Here is a 14,397-nt window from a genome sequence, read left to right as displayed (position 1 = left end):
CTCCTTCCCTCTGCAGGGTGAACTGCACATCGGATCACAGGTCTTCCTAGGTCAACCTGCTTCCCCGTGGGGATACATTCTGCACTCACGTGAGCATTGGCCAGTCTGAGACAGCAATTACGTTTTCACTATTGAAATATTCTAAAACTAAGAATTCTAGGTACTTAAAATATTTGCTGGTGAAAATTCAAATACTGAAAAACAAAATCCACATCTGCATTAGCCCCCCCGGAAACATTCATGAAGGCGGGTGTGTGGGGGGGGGGGGAGGGGAGGCGGCATACTGTTTTTAAGAAAACGGAGTTATGATGACATCTGGTGGCCACTAAGTGTAATTTGATTTTTGATGTCAATGTTTTAGATGTAGATCTAACGATTTTTTTTTTTTAATAATTAGAGGTGACTAAGATGAATGTTTAACAAAATTTTCTATTTTAAATTGTAGATACTTCAGAGTGCTTGGGGGAAAAGGGTGGTGAAAAGAGTTTTTTGAAACTTGAGGTCCTCATTTATAAAAAAATTGATTACTAGAATATACACCCTTCCTCTTTACCTCCAAACCATTTGTGAATACAGATACCTTCTTTCATCTCTGGTAACACACTGAGCAAAGATATAGTTTTAGTTATCACTGAAGTAAGTGTCCCTGAATTTGAACATAGTCAGATTGAGAGTAATTGCTTCTATTTTTCCAGGATCATTCACAAGTAAGGCTTTATTTTGTTTTTGCAGTGGTTGGTTCTTTGAGAAAGGGCCTGCTGAAATCACCTTGCAGAATTCCCAAATGTGTTATGTCAAATAGCTTCATTTTAATCAAATCAAATTTCTCCTAGGAACAGGGTCAGAGAGAAGCAGAGGACTGTGAGCATTGATCTTTCACCTATATTCTGAGCTGGCATAGATTCTCCTCATGCATCAGTAAAACAAACTTTAGGCATAAGATATACAGTTAAATATTCTTGGTATTAACATATCTGTCCTGTGCACTGGCTTTTTCCAAGAAGTTGGCCTGTAAAAAATGACTTCAAAGATAAAACACTCTGATTATTAAATTTATTGTAATATCAGCTTGTTTTTAATAATTTTCATCAAGTTTTCAAGGCTATGAAATATGTAGAGTGACATTTATGAGACCCTTTCTTTTTTAAAATATGCTTCATACACATTATGGATAAAATGTACACTACCTGATGCACTTACTTTCCTCAAACATGATTGCAACAAAGGATGTGTGATTGAATATCATATTAAAGCATGAAACATTCCCATTTAATTATAAGAATAGCTTTAGAGTTTATTGTTTGCTAGTTATCTAAATAATTTTTGAAAAGCTAATACTTCATGCTTTAAGATAATCACAGACATTATTTTGTGTTTTTAAACTTCAAAAGTATAGCTATTTTTTGCTGAGAGTTTGTAATGGTTTAACATTTTGTTATGATGTCATATGTTTTATACTCCTGTAAGTATGAGGTAGTGGGTCTATGGATATATACAAAAGCTTTTGGATTTACCACTTTCTTTAAATGCCAAGAAACTCTAAAGCACATGAAGGACAGAGACTCCAAAGAACAGTATTACTTAGGTATCTAAATTTGATGTGGAAAGCATTATTTTTACACAATGGGTCCTCCTTTTGGTGTATAGCACATTATTTTCACTTGGGCATATTTCTTTGAAATATATGTATTTAAATACAAGAGGGAAATATGAGTCAATATTTAAATAATGAAAGAAAAATCAAGAAAAACAGATACTATATCTGAAGAAATTTTTAAAATGTGCAGGTCTTACTTACATGTATTGCACTATATAATCTATAAGCAAAATAGGCTGGTTTGTCTCGAACGCAGAGAACTGGGAGAAATTAGAAAAGTAATGTTAGTGAAGAGACATGATTTCTTAAGAATTCATGAAATAAGATGAACATGTTTTTTCATGTTACAATCTTCACATTGTGTTATGGTATCCACACAGAGTAATAGCAATGTTATAGCTCATCAAAAAAATATACAGCAACAATATTCTAATGATCCATTCAGATTTTCATTTCATCTATCTCTTGGAACTTGGTCAGCTTCTTCCTCTAACTGATGAAGAAAAATTTATCTTCTTCAACTGAAAATTAAACAGTGCTTCAAAAAGCCCTAGGTTATCACCACTATTATTGATTTTTATTATCGAAGGATTTAATGTAACAAAGACCACATGTGATTCATTCTGAAGGTTATGCATTTATATGACTTTTCAAAGTAAATTATAGTTATGGTCCACGTGGTTTCTCATTAAGAGGCTTCATTCATATTCCTTATAGATTCCTTGGAAGCTCTGAAGTCTTATTTATTTATTTATTTATTTATTTATTAGTTCTAATCAATTATACATGATAGTGCAAAGCTCTTTGATTCATTGTACACAAATGGAACAGAATTTTTCACTTCTCTGGTTGTGCATGAAGTAGAGTCACACTATTTGTGCAATCATACATGTACCTAGGGTAATGGTATCCATCTCATTCCATCATTTTTCTTAGCCCTTGCCTCCTCTTCCTCTCCCCTTTGCCACATCCAAAGTTCCTCGACTCATCCCATGCTCCTCCATATGGATTAGCATCAACTTAATAGAGAAAACATTCGGCCCCTGGATTTTTTGAGATTGAAGGGCATCTAGGTTGCTTCCACAGTTCAACAATTGTGAATTGTGCTGCTATAAACATTGAAGTGTCTTTGTCACTGTAGTATGCTGTTTTCAAGTCTTTAGGGTATAGACCCAGGAGTGGGATAGCTGAGTCAAAAGGTGGTTCCATTCCAAGTTTTCTAAGGAACCTCCATACTGCTTTCCAAATTGGTTGCTCCAATTTACAGTCCTACCAGCAATGTATGAACGTGCCTTTTACCTACATCCTCACCAACACTTATTATTGCTGTATTCTTGATAACTGCCATTCTGACTGGAATGAGATGAAATTTTAGAATAGTTTGAATTTTCATTTCTCTAATTATTAGAGATGTTGAATATTTTTTCATATATTTGTTGATTGATTGTATATCAAAGTCTTTTTGATATTAAGAAGAAACAGTAAGGATGATAACAGGCCTGACCAGTTTACATGTCATTAAATTGAAATGGTCATAGTTTTGGAAGACCTAGAGCCTGATGAATGTGCACTGTTGATTTTAGCCATTCAGTATTATTTACTTGAATAATAGACTAATACATAAATGAATAATGTATGAGACTATAACTTCTAGCCAAAATAAAATCATCATAACAAATTAATTCAAGTAATTGTTTTCGATTGTGAGAACATAACCTTATCTTTTATTATTTTTACTTTGAAGAAAAGTGAACCTGATAATCATTTTTTTCCCTCAAAACGCTAGGAATGGCATCAGGGTATCAGGCATGCTATGCAAGTACTGTCCCACTAAGCTACACCCATAGTCCTTTGTGATTACTCTGGAGTGGCTGCTAGACTGCGATGGCTGGGTGCAGGGAAATCTCAACCTTGTAAACTCTATGCTAAGCCCAAGGCCAACATCATTCTAAATGGAGAAAAACTGAAAGCATCTCCTCTAAAAACTGGACCAAGGCAAGGATGGAAATCTCAATATTCACTTATTCAACAATTATCCAAGTGCTCACTAGATAAATAACTACTGGGGGAATATTTCACAATGACTTTTCATTTATAGGTCTGGGATTGGGTGTTCTTAAGTTCAAGAGCAGCACAAAAGAAAGCGTGAGTAGTTCCATAGTAGCTTTACAAATGACTACCACTGTTTTTTCTTCTATGGAGATCTCATTCCTTAGGAAAGCCTGGAAGGTGTGCCTCTCTCGTAGTAACTTGTAGAATTCACCACTGAGTAACAACTTGGTAAGTCTCTTTTATGGTAGGACTGACTCCTAAAGGTGAATATACTGGAAAGTCTCTCTTTCTCTCTCACACACTCATGCTCCCCCAAAACAAACAAACAAAAATACCTCCAAAACAAAAGAACAACAACAACAACAAACCCCTCTTCCTTCTGGGAGGAAAGGAAGCCACATTGCTAGAATTTATCTGCTCTTGGACAAAGGAACGGAAGTCAATAAATACAAAATGAACATAACAGTATGAAAACCGTCACTCCTGATAGAAAACATCAGATAATTCTGCTTCCCGGTATGAAACCTGAACCAGCCTTTAGGGGAAGATGCCAGTTTATTAATGCCATTAGGCCTCCAGCTTAGTGCCCTGTATCAGTAACTGATATACTTTCCTTCTACAGAGTTCACAACCATTTTAAATAGTTGCATTCAGGGGGAAAATGATTCAATAAAGAGCTTCAATTCGGTCAGAGCCAGTCAGCATTTGTTGTGAAATAGAAGGTCTGCTGTGCACCCAATAAATTATTACTTACCAATTGCCACCAACAGCTCCTTAAAGTATCCATCATAGCAATCATTAATGGCACCTACCACATCTTGCCCAGAAATATTTTGAAATTCCTGGAAAACTTAAAAAAAAATTGATGTAATTCAAAGGAAATTTTGTAAATATTCCAAACTTAAATATAGATATTGATTAGATTGTTATACATACTGAAGGTATTTTCTCTAAAATAATTGAAAATACTACCATCAGAAGTATTGATTTCTATGCTTTGAAATAAATACAATACTCTAAAAGTTAGTGGAGTTGGTATAAATCTTCAAAGACTTGCTTTTGCTCTGTCCTCCTGGGGAACAACTGCCACCTGTAGTAGGACTCACTGACTCACTGCTGATTTAAATTCAGAGGAAACACAAGACCAGACATTATTTATGAGCCATTTGTTTAGGACATACATAGAAATAAATCAGACTTCTTTCAACAGTAATTTTTTTGCTAGAGCTTAAGAATGAAAAATTATTGTAAAAATCCTTTGAGTGATGATTAAAACAGTGGTTGTAAGATCTATAAAGAATATTCTGAGAGGACTGGGGTTGTGGCTCAGGAGTAGAGCACTCCCCTAGCACAGGTGAGGCCCTGGGTTTGATCCTCAGCACCACATAAAAAATTAATTAATTAATTAAAGATATTCTCTCCAACTAAAACTAAAAAATAAGCATAATAAAGAATATTCTGAGAAATATGGAATCACCTTTTGATAAGCATTATTAGCAAAACTGTGCTCAATTAAGCTTCTTATTCAGGAATTTACTTATCTGGTTTTATCCCAAGTAACTTTTAGTTCTCCATTTTTTATAGCAAATTAGAAGCAAGGAGGTGTCTTCTTATTGCTATTTATATATAATTGACATTAGAAAATATAAAGATGGGAACTGAATTAGGGTAGGTCATCTTTTAAAATTTTTAATGACTTTGTGTTTTACATAAAAATTTTTTAATAGGGGGAAAAAGAAAAGTACACTAGTTTGGATAAACTCAAATAAAGTGCAAATGAATATGGATTACCTCTAAAACCAATATGATGCTACCTCTTTTTGCATAAATCATGATATCAGTAATGAACCTGACTCATGATGGGCTGATTAAACTATGTTCACTAGACACTTTTCAAGACAACATAGAGACAACATATCTAGTAGCAAATAGCTAATATAGCTCTAAAACAGTGATAATTCTCCAGAGATTTAATATTTTGAAGTTATAAAATTCATTTATTAGAAAAATAAAATTATGGGGAAAACTTTTTTCTCAGTAATGCCATTAAATGAGGCACATCTGTATAACTTATAATCCAAAATACTTGTCTTTGTGATATCAAATTTTTCTCTATTTCTATGTAACATTCTCTTTTTTTTCCTACCTGACTACTTGCTTTGTATTATATAATCAGTTAAGTAACTGTAAAGAAGCCTGATTTCTAATTACCCAGCCACAGCTGTTGGTAGCTCTTGTTGCACAGGATCATCTGTAGCATGGTTTTATGTTCTCCAGTTTTCTGCTGACAGGCTTCCCACAGGACCTGAAACCCACAGTCAGGAAAGAGCATCAGAATCAGCTCAGACCATCAGAACAAAGGTTCTTTAGAGCCTGTTGGAGGGCTGGATCTAGTTACCATTGCATCCTGAGCAGCCATAGCAGGGTCTGTGTATCCCTCCTCCCTGGTTCCCTGTAAAGTAAACATAGATTTCCTTTTAAATGTTCTTAATCAACAATCCATGTGGTATTTTTTTTTGGGGGGGGCTTAATCATACTTTGTCTTTATTGTTGTGTATTTGTGAGGATTTCCATAATAAAATATTTTTAATTGTGTTTTGTTTTAATAGTGTTATACTATAAAACATCAAAAAGTTTCCTTCTTTATGAAGATTTCCAGACAGAAAAATAGAATTTTCTGATGGACCATTACTTAGTACATTAACTTAAATTTTCTAACAAGTTATTTAGAAACTGACAACGAAAAATAATTTTTAAAAGATTGTACAAATTACTGTTACTATATCAATAAAAGACCACCAAAATTTGGAATTTTAAGCCAAAAGCAGAAAGGTTTGATAAATCTAACATTAAATCTAGGTAAGGGTGTGGGCTCTAGAGTCATTAAGATCTAGGTGTGTATTCTAGCTCTGCTCTGTTAGTTCTAAATATTTTTGGCAGATAATTTAATTTCTGTGAACCTCAGGAACCATGTCTATAATATGAGGATAAGATTTCTTGATTAGTAAAAGCACTGACCACAGGGCCTGGCACGTGGTAAGTATTCAGTAAAGGATTCCAGCAAATCTACTACCCCACTTTCCGTCTTAAATGCATATTTTTCCATATTCTAACATCTCTGAAATTTAGATGTATCCTGTAATTGATGGCATTAATTCAAGGAATTTTTCCTTCCTTAGTGGTATATAATAAAATAATGGAGCATTATAACAAACTGATAACATCTAACATTAAATATAACATAGAATATCAATCATGATAAAGCTATATTCCCAATTTCTACTTTAAGACTATTCTAATAATGATTATGATTTTTAAAAAAATTTCAAAAGCTGAGGAAAATATTTTAAAACATCATGAACAAAACAATTTTGAGACAATAATTTTGTGAAAAAATGGTTTATCAATTCCATTTTTGTATAAAACATATGGGAGAAACCTAGCCAATCAACACACATTGTCACCACATGAATAGGTACTTTATCAAACTTTCAGTCTAAGAACATACAGCTCCCCCATGTGGTATTATTCAATCAAAAATCCTTGAACCACTGAACTCTTGGGTAATTCCTAAGGAAGTTCTCAAGTTATTTGGAAGAAGACGGTCTCCATTTCTTGAATACTTTTTGAAATATTATATAGGCTTTTTTAAAAGGGTGTTATGATTTGGATATGAGGGGTTTCCCCCCCCGAAGCTCTGGGTTTTATATGGCAAAAAAAGTGAAATGATTTTATACAGTTCAGAAGTGAAATGATTGGACTATGAAAGATGTAACCTAATCAGTCCATTCCTAGTTTGAATGGACTGACTCTTAGCGATGGTAAATAAGCAGGGTGTGTCAGAAGAGGTGGGTTACTGGGGTGTGCCCTGGAAGGGTTCATCTTTCCTGTGACCCCTTACCTCTTCCCTCATTCTCTCTCTTCCTGGCTGCCATCAGGTGAGCATCTTTTCTGGCCCTTGCCCTTCTGCCTCACCTTGGCCCCAAAGCAATGGAGTCAGCTGTCTGTGGACTGAGACCTCTGACATCCTGAGCCTCAGAATAAACTTTTCCTCCTCTAAGTTGTTCTTGTTGGGAATTTTAGTCACAGTGACAAAAAGCTGACTAACGTAAAGGAAAATTCATATTTTTTCTTTTGCAACAGTGGTAGTCTTTGAAAGACACTGTGGTATTTTTCACTTCTCCAATTCTCCATAGAATTTTCTCCCCCATTAAGCTGAGCATTCACTGCCTGGCCGTGGGTGGCAGGGGTGGAATTTAACACTGTTAGAGTGAAAATGCAGAGAAAGAGTCATCGTTTGGCTCACAAAGTAGGATTTATGCAACAACAAAATAGTCCTGACATCCAGATTTTGTGGAGAAGAGTAATTGTAAATTTGTTTACTGCCTTTTTTATCATATAAAGAACAGACGTAGTCTACGCGACCATTTCAAACAGAAGGAAGGAGGGCTAACCAATGCAAGATGAACTGATCCCCAAGGAGAATTCACACATGAAAGGAGAAAGAGGTAAAGGGATCATGCAATCAGAGTTTATTTAACTTTCCTTTAGGGTCAAGATGGGGCAGAAAAACTTTGTTAAAAATCCTTTTTGAAAGTAGACAGAGGGTACAATGGCTTCTGCCCCAGATCATTTTTTAGGACTCTGGAAATAGCTACAGAGTTCAGTAAGGCAGCAAGATTAGGCAGAGAGAGGTCCAGAATAAAAGTCCCTTGAATTAACCTCAATCCCTAAGTAGCATACATGGGACCTCAAATTTCCTATCTGATCCTGATCAAGGGTCTTACACTTTGGCCAAGGACCTGGTAGGGGAATTTGCCAGATGGAGTTGTTCATATCATGACAGGGAAAAGGTGTTGCAATAATCAAGGGATACAGGTAGACCACATTGACTAGAACTACGTGAGAGACACAGTTAGACCTCAGAGGGACTCTTCAGCTCCAGTGAGAGTAAAGGTAAGGCTAAATCATCAGGTGGGGTTTCTTGGCTCCACCAAACTGAGACAGAGGAAGTATTAATGATTAACTAGTTGCACATTTCGGCAGCTAATAGTGAGAAGGGTCCATAACCTGGACATCAACACTCATGTGTTTCATATTTAGAATTGCCTAGGACTGGCTTTGAGACTGGCATTCAGGTTGGATGCAAAAAGGTTCATGACCAGCAAAGATGCAAAATAATATCTTGATGATCTGAAGAGACCATCACTTTCGTGCTACCAAGACATCTCATGAACCATGCATATAGCTTCCTACCAAGTGCCCTCTTGGAGAGAAGGATTGGGGATTGCCAAAACACTAAGGATTCTAAGGATTCATACTTCACTCAAAAAAAAAAAAAAAAGCTATAAGTGACATTGAATGTGCACCCCCATTGACTATATAAAGTATTGTATGGATTAAATTTGCTATTTCAAACTAATATTAGGTATTTTTCTTCATTTACTAACCAAAGCTGGAGGCATCTAAGAAAGCTCAATTTATTCACAGAGAAATAAATAAGCCATAATTTCTTGTTAGTAAATTTGTAGCCCTGGAAAATTTAATATATTTTATCATAATTCAGAAGTTGTATATCACCTGAAGGTGAACAGATGATAGGCAAAAGAAATGAGCCTGTCAGACACATTTCTCCTGCCTCGTTTTCTTTGCTTACTTAACATACCAAGGGAATAACAATGCACATATGTAATTCTTGTTTTTAAAAGCAGTGCACTTATGTGTATGATATGTGTATTTTATGCACCCATACATTTTATGCATGCACACATTTTATGTATTTTAACAAGAAATAGAAGATGATATTTAAATAATAAAAGTAATTTGTGGGGGAGGTAGGATTACGGGTGTTATGTTTAAATCATAAAAATATTGAGGGGCAGGGATGTGAGGGCTCATAAATTCCTCTCCTTATTTTGGAAGTGAAAATAAATGGACCCAGTGAGATTAAGTGAATTGTTCAAGGTCTGAATCCTAGAGAAGAATGTTATTAGATTCCAGTGGCATTGCTGGCTATGAGATCTGGTTAACCATGGTTGAACCCATTCTTTTTGAACAATCTCTTCTGGTTTCTTTTCAAATTCTCTCTGATGGTTTTAATTTATACTAAATGACAAATAACTAAAAACAATGAATATGCTCTATCTTCTCAGATTTTATACTATTCATTCAATAACATAGCTCATCGTGGTAATTCTTAGTCTTCATGTTATTTGAACTCTCAGTCGACTTGGTTGCAATTGGCTCTGTGTTCTCCTTTTATACTTTCATTATTTGGCTTCCAGGATCTCTTTTTATTTCTATCTCTTTCATTGCAAATTCCTCAATCTTTTTTTTTAATTTGAGATCTGCATTTTCTTTTTTTAAAAGTATTTTTTATTTGCCAATAGAACTTTATTTATTTGTGGTGCTGAGAATCCACCCAGTGCCTCACACATGCTAGGCAAGCACTCTACCACTGAGCTACAACTCCAGACCAAACTCCTCAATCTTGAGAATGGGTTTATCTTACTTTTCAATCTCTTATTTTGGAAGATTCTTATGGTAAGGTCTTAATTGTCTTCTTGCCTGTAGTTATGCTCCCTTCTCTTGGTAATCTTACCTGCTGACGGGGCTTTAAGTTCTATCTGTATTGTAGTGATACCCACATTTGTATCTCTAAATGAAATCTATTATCTGGAGGAAAGCAAGATGGTGGATTAGTGAGATGTGGTTTTTCTCACAGCTCTATAACTTGGGACTCAAACAGAAGGGAAACTACTTCTTTGGGAGGTAAGTGAAAAAACAAAAACAAAGAAACACTCCACTGATATTCAATATTGGACAGAGAGCCTTGAAGACTGGAAAATTCAGGGTACAACATCAGATTAGGCCAAGGAACAGAATTGGAGCTGATCCAGGTAGAAGAGGAGAAAATACACCAGGTTGGAAATGATTGAAAGTGTTGGGAAAATCTTGGCTTGGGGAATCCAGGGACCAAAGGGCAGCACCCCCTGGGCTGACCCAGGTGCTATCAGTCCCAACAAACTAGTGGGTGAAAGTCATCATCTGCCAGCCCTCTACCAGGAGCCCAAGTTGGAAATACCTCCACGAGACTGGTGTGGACTCAGAACCCAGAACTTAGATCCATGAGTTTGGGGATGAAACTAATACATGAATTGGGCAGATGCCAACCACGAGATTTAAAGTGAACCTAACAAATCAAGAGAATCTCTGGCACAGAGACCATTTTGCTTGGGGGTAATACAGATCAGAGAGGGCAGAGAAAGTGGGCTCCTCATTCCCTCCTTCCATTGAACCCAGCAACTAGCAGGACAAGTAGCAGGAAGAAACTAAATAGGGCAGAATGAGCCCAGTGCTCAGAAACAGTCTTGAGAAGCCAAATCAGGGAAGTATCCCCAAACAACAGAACCAGTGAAAGACCGACTCCCCAGTCCCACAGGTGGTGCCTTGGAGGGAGTAGTGAGGTACAGTGCTAGATGTATGTTGATTCATTAATGAAAACTCCCCACATAATAAAACACCAGGGGCAATACCAGACCAAAGCCCACCCCTGGGAGCTTCACTTGCAGCAACCCATCTCAGAACTCAAAGACAATACCCAGGAAGTCAGGCTGAGAACATTTTCCACAGCTCCTCACACCATCCCGCTGAGAAGAGAAGTCGAGAAACAGAAAGGCAGTTGGCATAGACAGTGGGCAAATGGTCTCATTGACTATTCTGTTATTTTGTTTTTGTTGTTTTTGCATGTGTACTGATTGATACATAATGGATATGTTTGTTTCTGGTCTTTCAGTTTTAGCATTTTTTGAAGGTAATTATTTTTTCGTGCTTAATTTTTTTTTTTGAGAATTGGGTTTTTGATTAGTATATTTTGGGTTGATTTTCTATTGTCTTCTCACAATTCTGTTTTTCTTTGTTCCTACTTCTCTCTTTTTACTTGTTAACAGCCAAACACTGTTGCTCTCTCTCTCTCATCCTTTATTTCTTTTACTTCTGTTTTTTGGTCCTCCTCTTATAAACACATCCTATGTCACCTCAGCATTTACTCTATTCACTTCTTGAATCTACAAACCCTTTCCTACCATCTCATCACTTCTTTCCTCTTGAAAACTCTATCTTTAAATGAACACTTATGCACATTCATATATCTTTATTTTTTTCTCACTTGTACCATTTTATTTGAAGACAGGTATTTTTCATGGATCAACATTTTGAGGACTAAGATGTTTGATTAGTATTTATCAATTTTGGTCTTATAATCTTATTTCTTTTTTGTTTTCATTGCCTGAGACTTTTATGCATGTATTCTCTCACTTATCAGTTTCCCTCAACTCTCTTTTCCTCTGCTAATAGTCATTCTCTATGTTCTCTCTTTCACTCTTCTTTTAAATATTTTACTTCTATTTTTTATTATCCTCTGTCATAGACTTTATATCTTATATCACTTCTGTTCTATCCCTGGTTACCACCTGAAATTGTAAACCCTTTTATAAACTTACTGTTTTTGCTGTGGGCAATAACTGATCATATCGTTTCTGATTATTGTGACAATTGACATTGTGGATTTCATATTTGGTTTAATGCTATAAGTTGTTTGCATCAATGGTTTTTATTATCAGTCTTTCCCTAAACAGTGAGGTACTGGAAACTTTTAGGAACATAAATCCATAAGGCAGAAACTCTACTGCCTCAAAACCAACTTTTAGATGAAAAAGCAAGGGAATGAATCACCTGAAACAAACCAAAATACATCAAAAGCAAAATCCATTGACATCTCAGTGGAAGAAATGCCAGAGAAGGAGTTTAGAATGTTGATAGTAAAATTGATCTGCAAGGGAAAGGATGATGTAAAGGAGAAAATACAGGAAGAAAAAGATGACTTAAAAAAGTAATAGAGATTGTGAAAAAAAAAACAATGAAAAAACAAAACAAAGCAAAACAAAACAAAAACAACAAGCAGAAATCCTCAAAATGAAGGAAACAATAAACCATTCATTGGAAAGTATCACCAGAGGACTAGTCCACTTAGAAGAAAGAGTCTCAGGCAATGAAGACAAAATACATAATCTTGAAAATAAAGTTGACCACAGAGAAAATATGTTAAGAGACTATGAACAGAACTTCCAAGAAATATGGGATAACCTGAAAAGACCAAATTTAAGATTTATCAGGATAGACAAAGGCTCAGAGGTACAACCCAAAAGAATGCATAATCTTTTCAATGGAATAATATCTGAAATTTTCTGAAACCTTAGGAATGAAATAAAAAATCAAATACAAGAAGCATACAGGAACCCAACTATACAAAATTTCAACAGACTCACACCAAGGTTTATTATTACAAATATGCCTAACATACAGAATAAGGATAGAATTATAAAGGCTGCCAGAGTAGGGAATAAAAAGACAAGTCACATGTAGAGGGAAACCAAGTCAGATCTCAATTGATTTTTCAACCCAGACCCTCAAAGCTAGGAGGTCTTGGATTAATTTATACCAAGCTCTGAATGAAAATTAATTCCAGTTAAGAATACTAGACCCTGCAAAATTAAGCTTCACATTTTATGATGAAATAAAAACCTTCCATGATAAACAAAAGTTAAAAGAATTCACAACTAAAAACTCTGCACTACAAAACATTCTCAACAAAACAGTTCATGAAGAATAAATTCAAAATAAAACTAAAAACCAGCAAAAGAAGGAACTATGCAAGAAGAACAGATAATGAAAAGAGCAACTAATTCAAATTAAAAACCAGAAATAATTCAAATTGACAGGGAATAAAAATAATATCTCAATAATAACATTGAATTTAAATGTCCTAAGCTCATCAATAAAAAGACATAGACTAGCACATTGGATTAAAAAACATGACCCAACAATATGTTGTCTCCAAGAGACTTTCCTTACAGGTAAAGACATCCACAGACTGAAGGTAAAAGTATGGGGAAAAAACTTACCATTCATGTGGACCTCATAAACAAGCAGGGTTTCTATTCTTATGTCTCATAAAGTCCACTTCAAGTCAAAATTAATCAGAAGGGAAAAATTAATTATAAAAAATTAATTTCATACTGCTTAAGGGAACTGTACATTAAGAAGACATAACAATTGTAAATATTTACGCCACAAAATATGGAGTATCTATATATCAAATAGACTCTTCACAATCTCAAGAATCAGATAATTCGCAACACAATAATATCAGGTGACTTCAACATGGCTCTCTCACCAGTTGATAGATCTTCAAAGCAAAAAATAATAAAAAAGGTATAGAACTAAAAATATAATTACTAATTTAGATTTAACACATATAAAAATATTTCATTTATCAATGACCTAATACACTTTCTTCTCAGCAGCACATGAATCCTTCTCTAAAACAGACCATATATTAGACCAAAAAGCAACTCTAAGCAAATACAAAAAAAATAGAGCTAATACCTTGCATTTTATCAGATCATAATAAAGTAAATTTAGAAATCAATGATAAAGTAAAAGAATAAGCTACTGTAACTCCTGGAAACTAACTGGTATACTATTGAATGACCAATGGATAGCTGAAGAAATCAGGGATGAACTAAAAAAATACTTAGAGATAAATGAGAATAGTGACACAACACATCAAAATTTCTGGGACACTCTGAAGGCAATTCTAATAGGAATGTTCATTGCATGACATCATTCATAAAAAAGAATAGAAATTCACCAAATAAATAGCCTAACTTTACATCTCAAAGCCCTAG

At 35.0% G+C, this 14,397-nt stretch overlaps 1 protein-coding gene across 1 annotated transcript in view; it reads right to left on the bottom strand.

Moving 5' to 3' along the window:
* Anxa10 (annexin A10) overlaps positions 1–14,397 on the bottom strand; it is a 61,498-nt gene that overhangs the window by 3,106 nt on the left and 43,995 nt on the right. The window contains exons 7-10 of the mRNA XM_076855256.1: positions 6,048–6,101; positions 5,861–5,954; positions 4,404–4,499; positions 1,799–1,857 (exon numbers count right to left, since the gene is read on the bottom strand). Of these exons, the coding sequence (XP_076711371.1) occupies positions 1,799–1,857; positions 4,404–4,499; positions 5,861–5,954; positions 6,048–6,101 (303 nt within the window). The remainder of the gene's footprint in view (positions 1–1,798; positions 1,858–4,403; positions 4,500–5,860; positions 5,955–6,047; positions 6,102–14,397) is intronic.

The sequence above is a fragment of the Callospermophilus lateralis genome, chromosome 4 (genome assembly GCF_048772815.1).
Source record: "Callospermophilus lateralis isolate mCalLat2 chromosome 4, mCalLat2.hap1, whole genome shotgun sequence".
In the NCBI taxonomy this organism is placed as follows: domain Eukaryota; kingdom Metazoa; phylum Chordata; class Mammalia; order Rodentia; family Sciuridae; genus Callospermophilus; species Callospermophilus lateralis.
The sequence above is the reverse complement of the archived record's forward strand: the minus strand, read 5'-3'. Positions and strand labels throughout refer to the sequence as shown.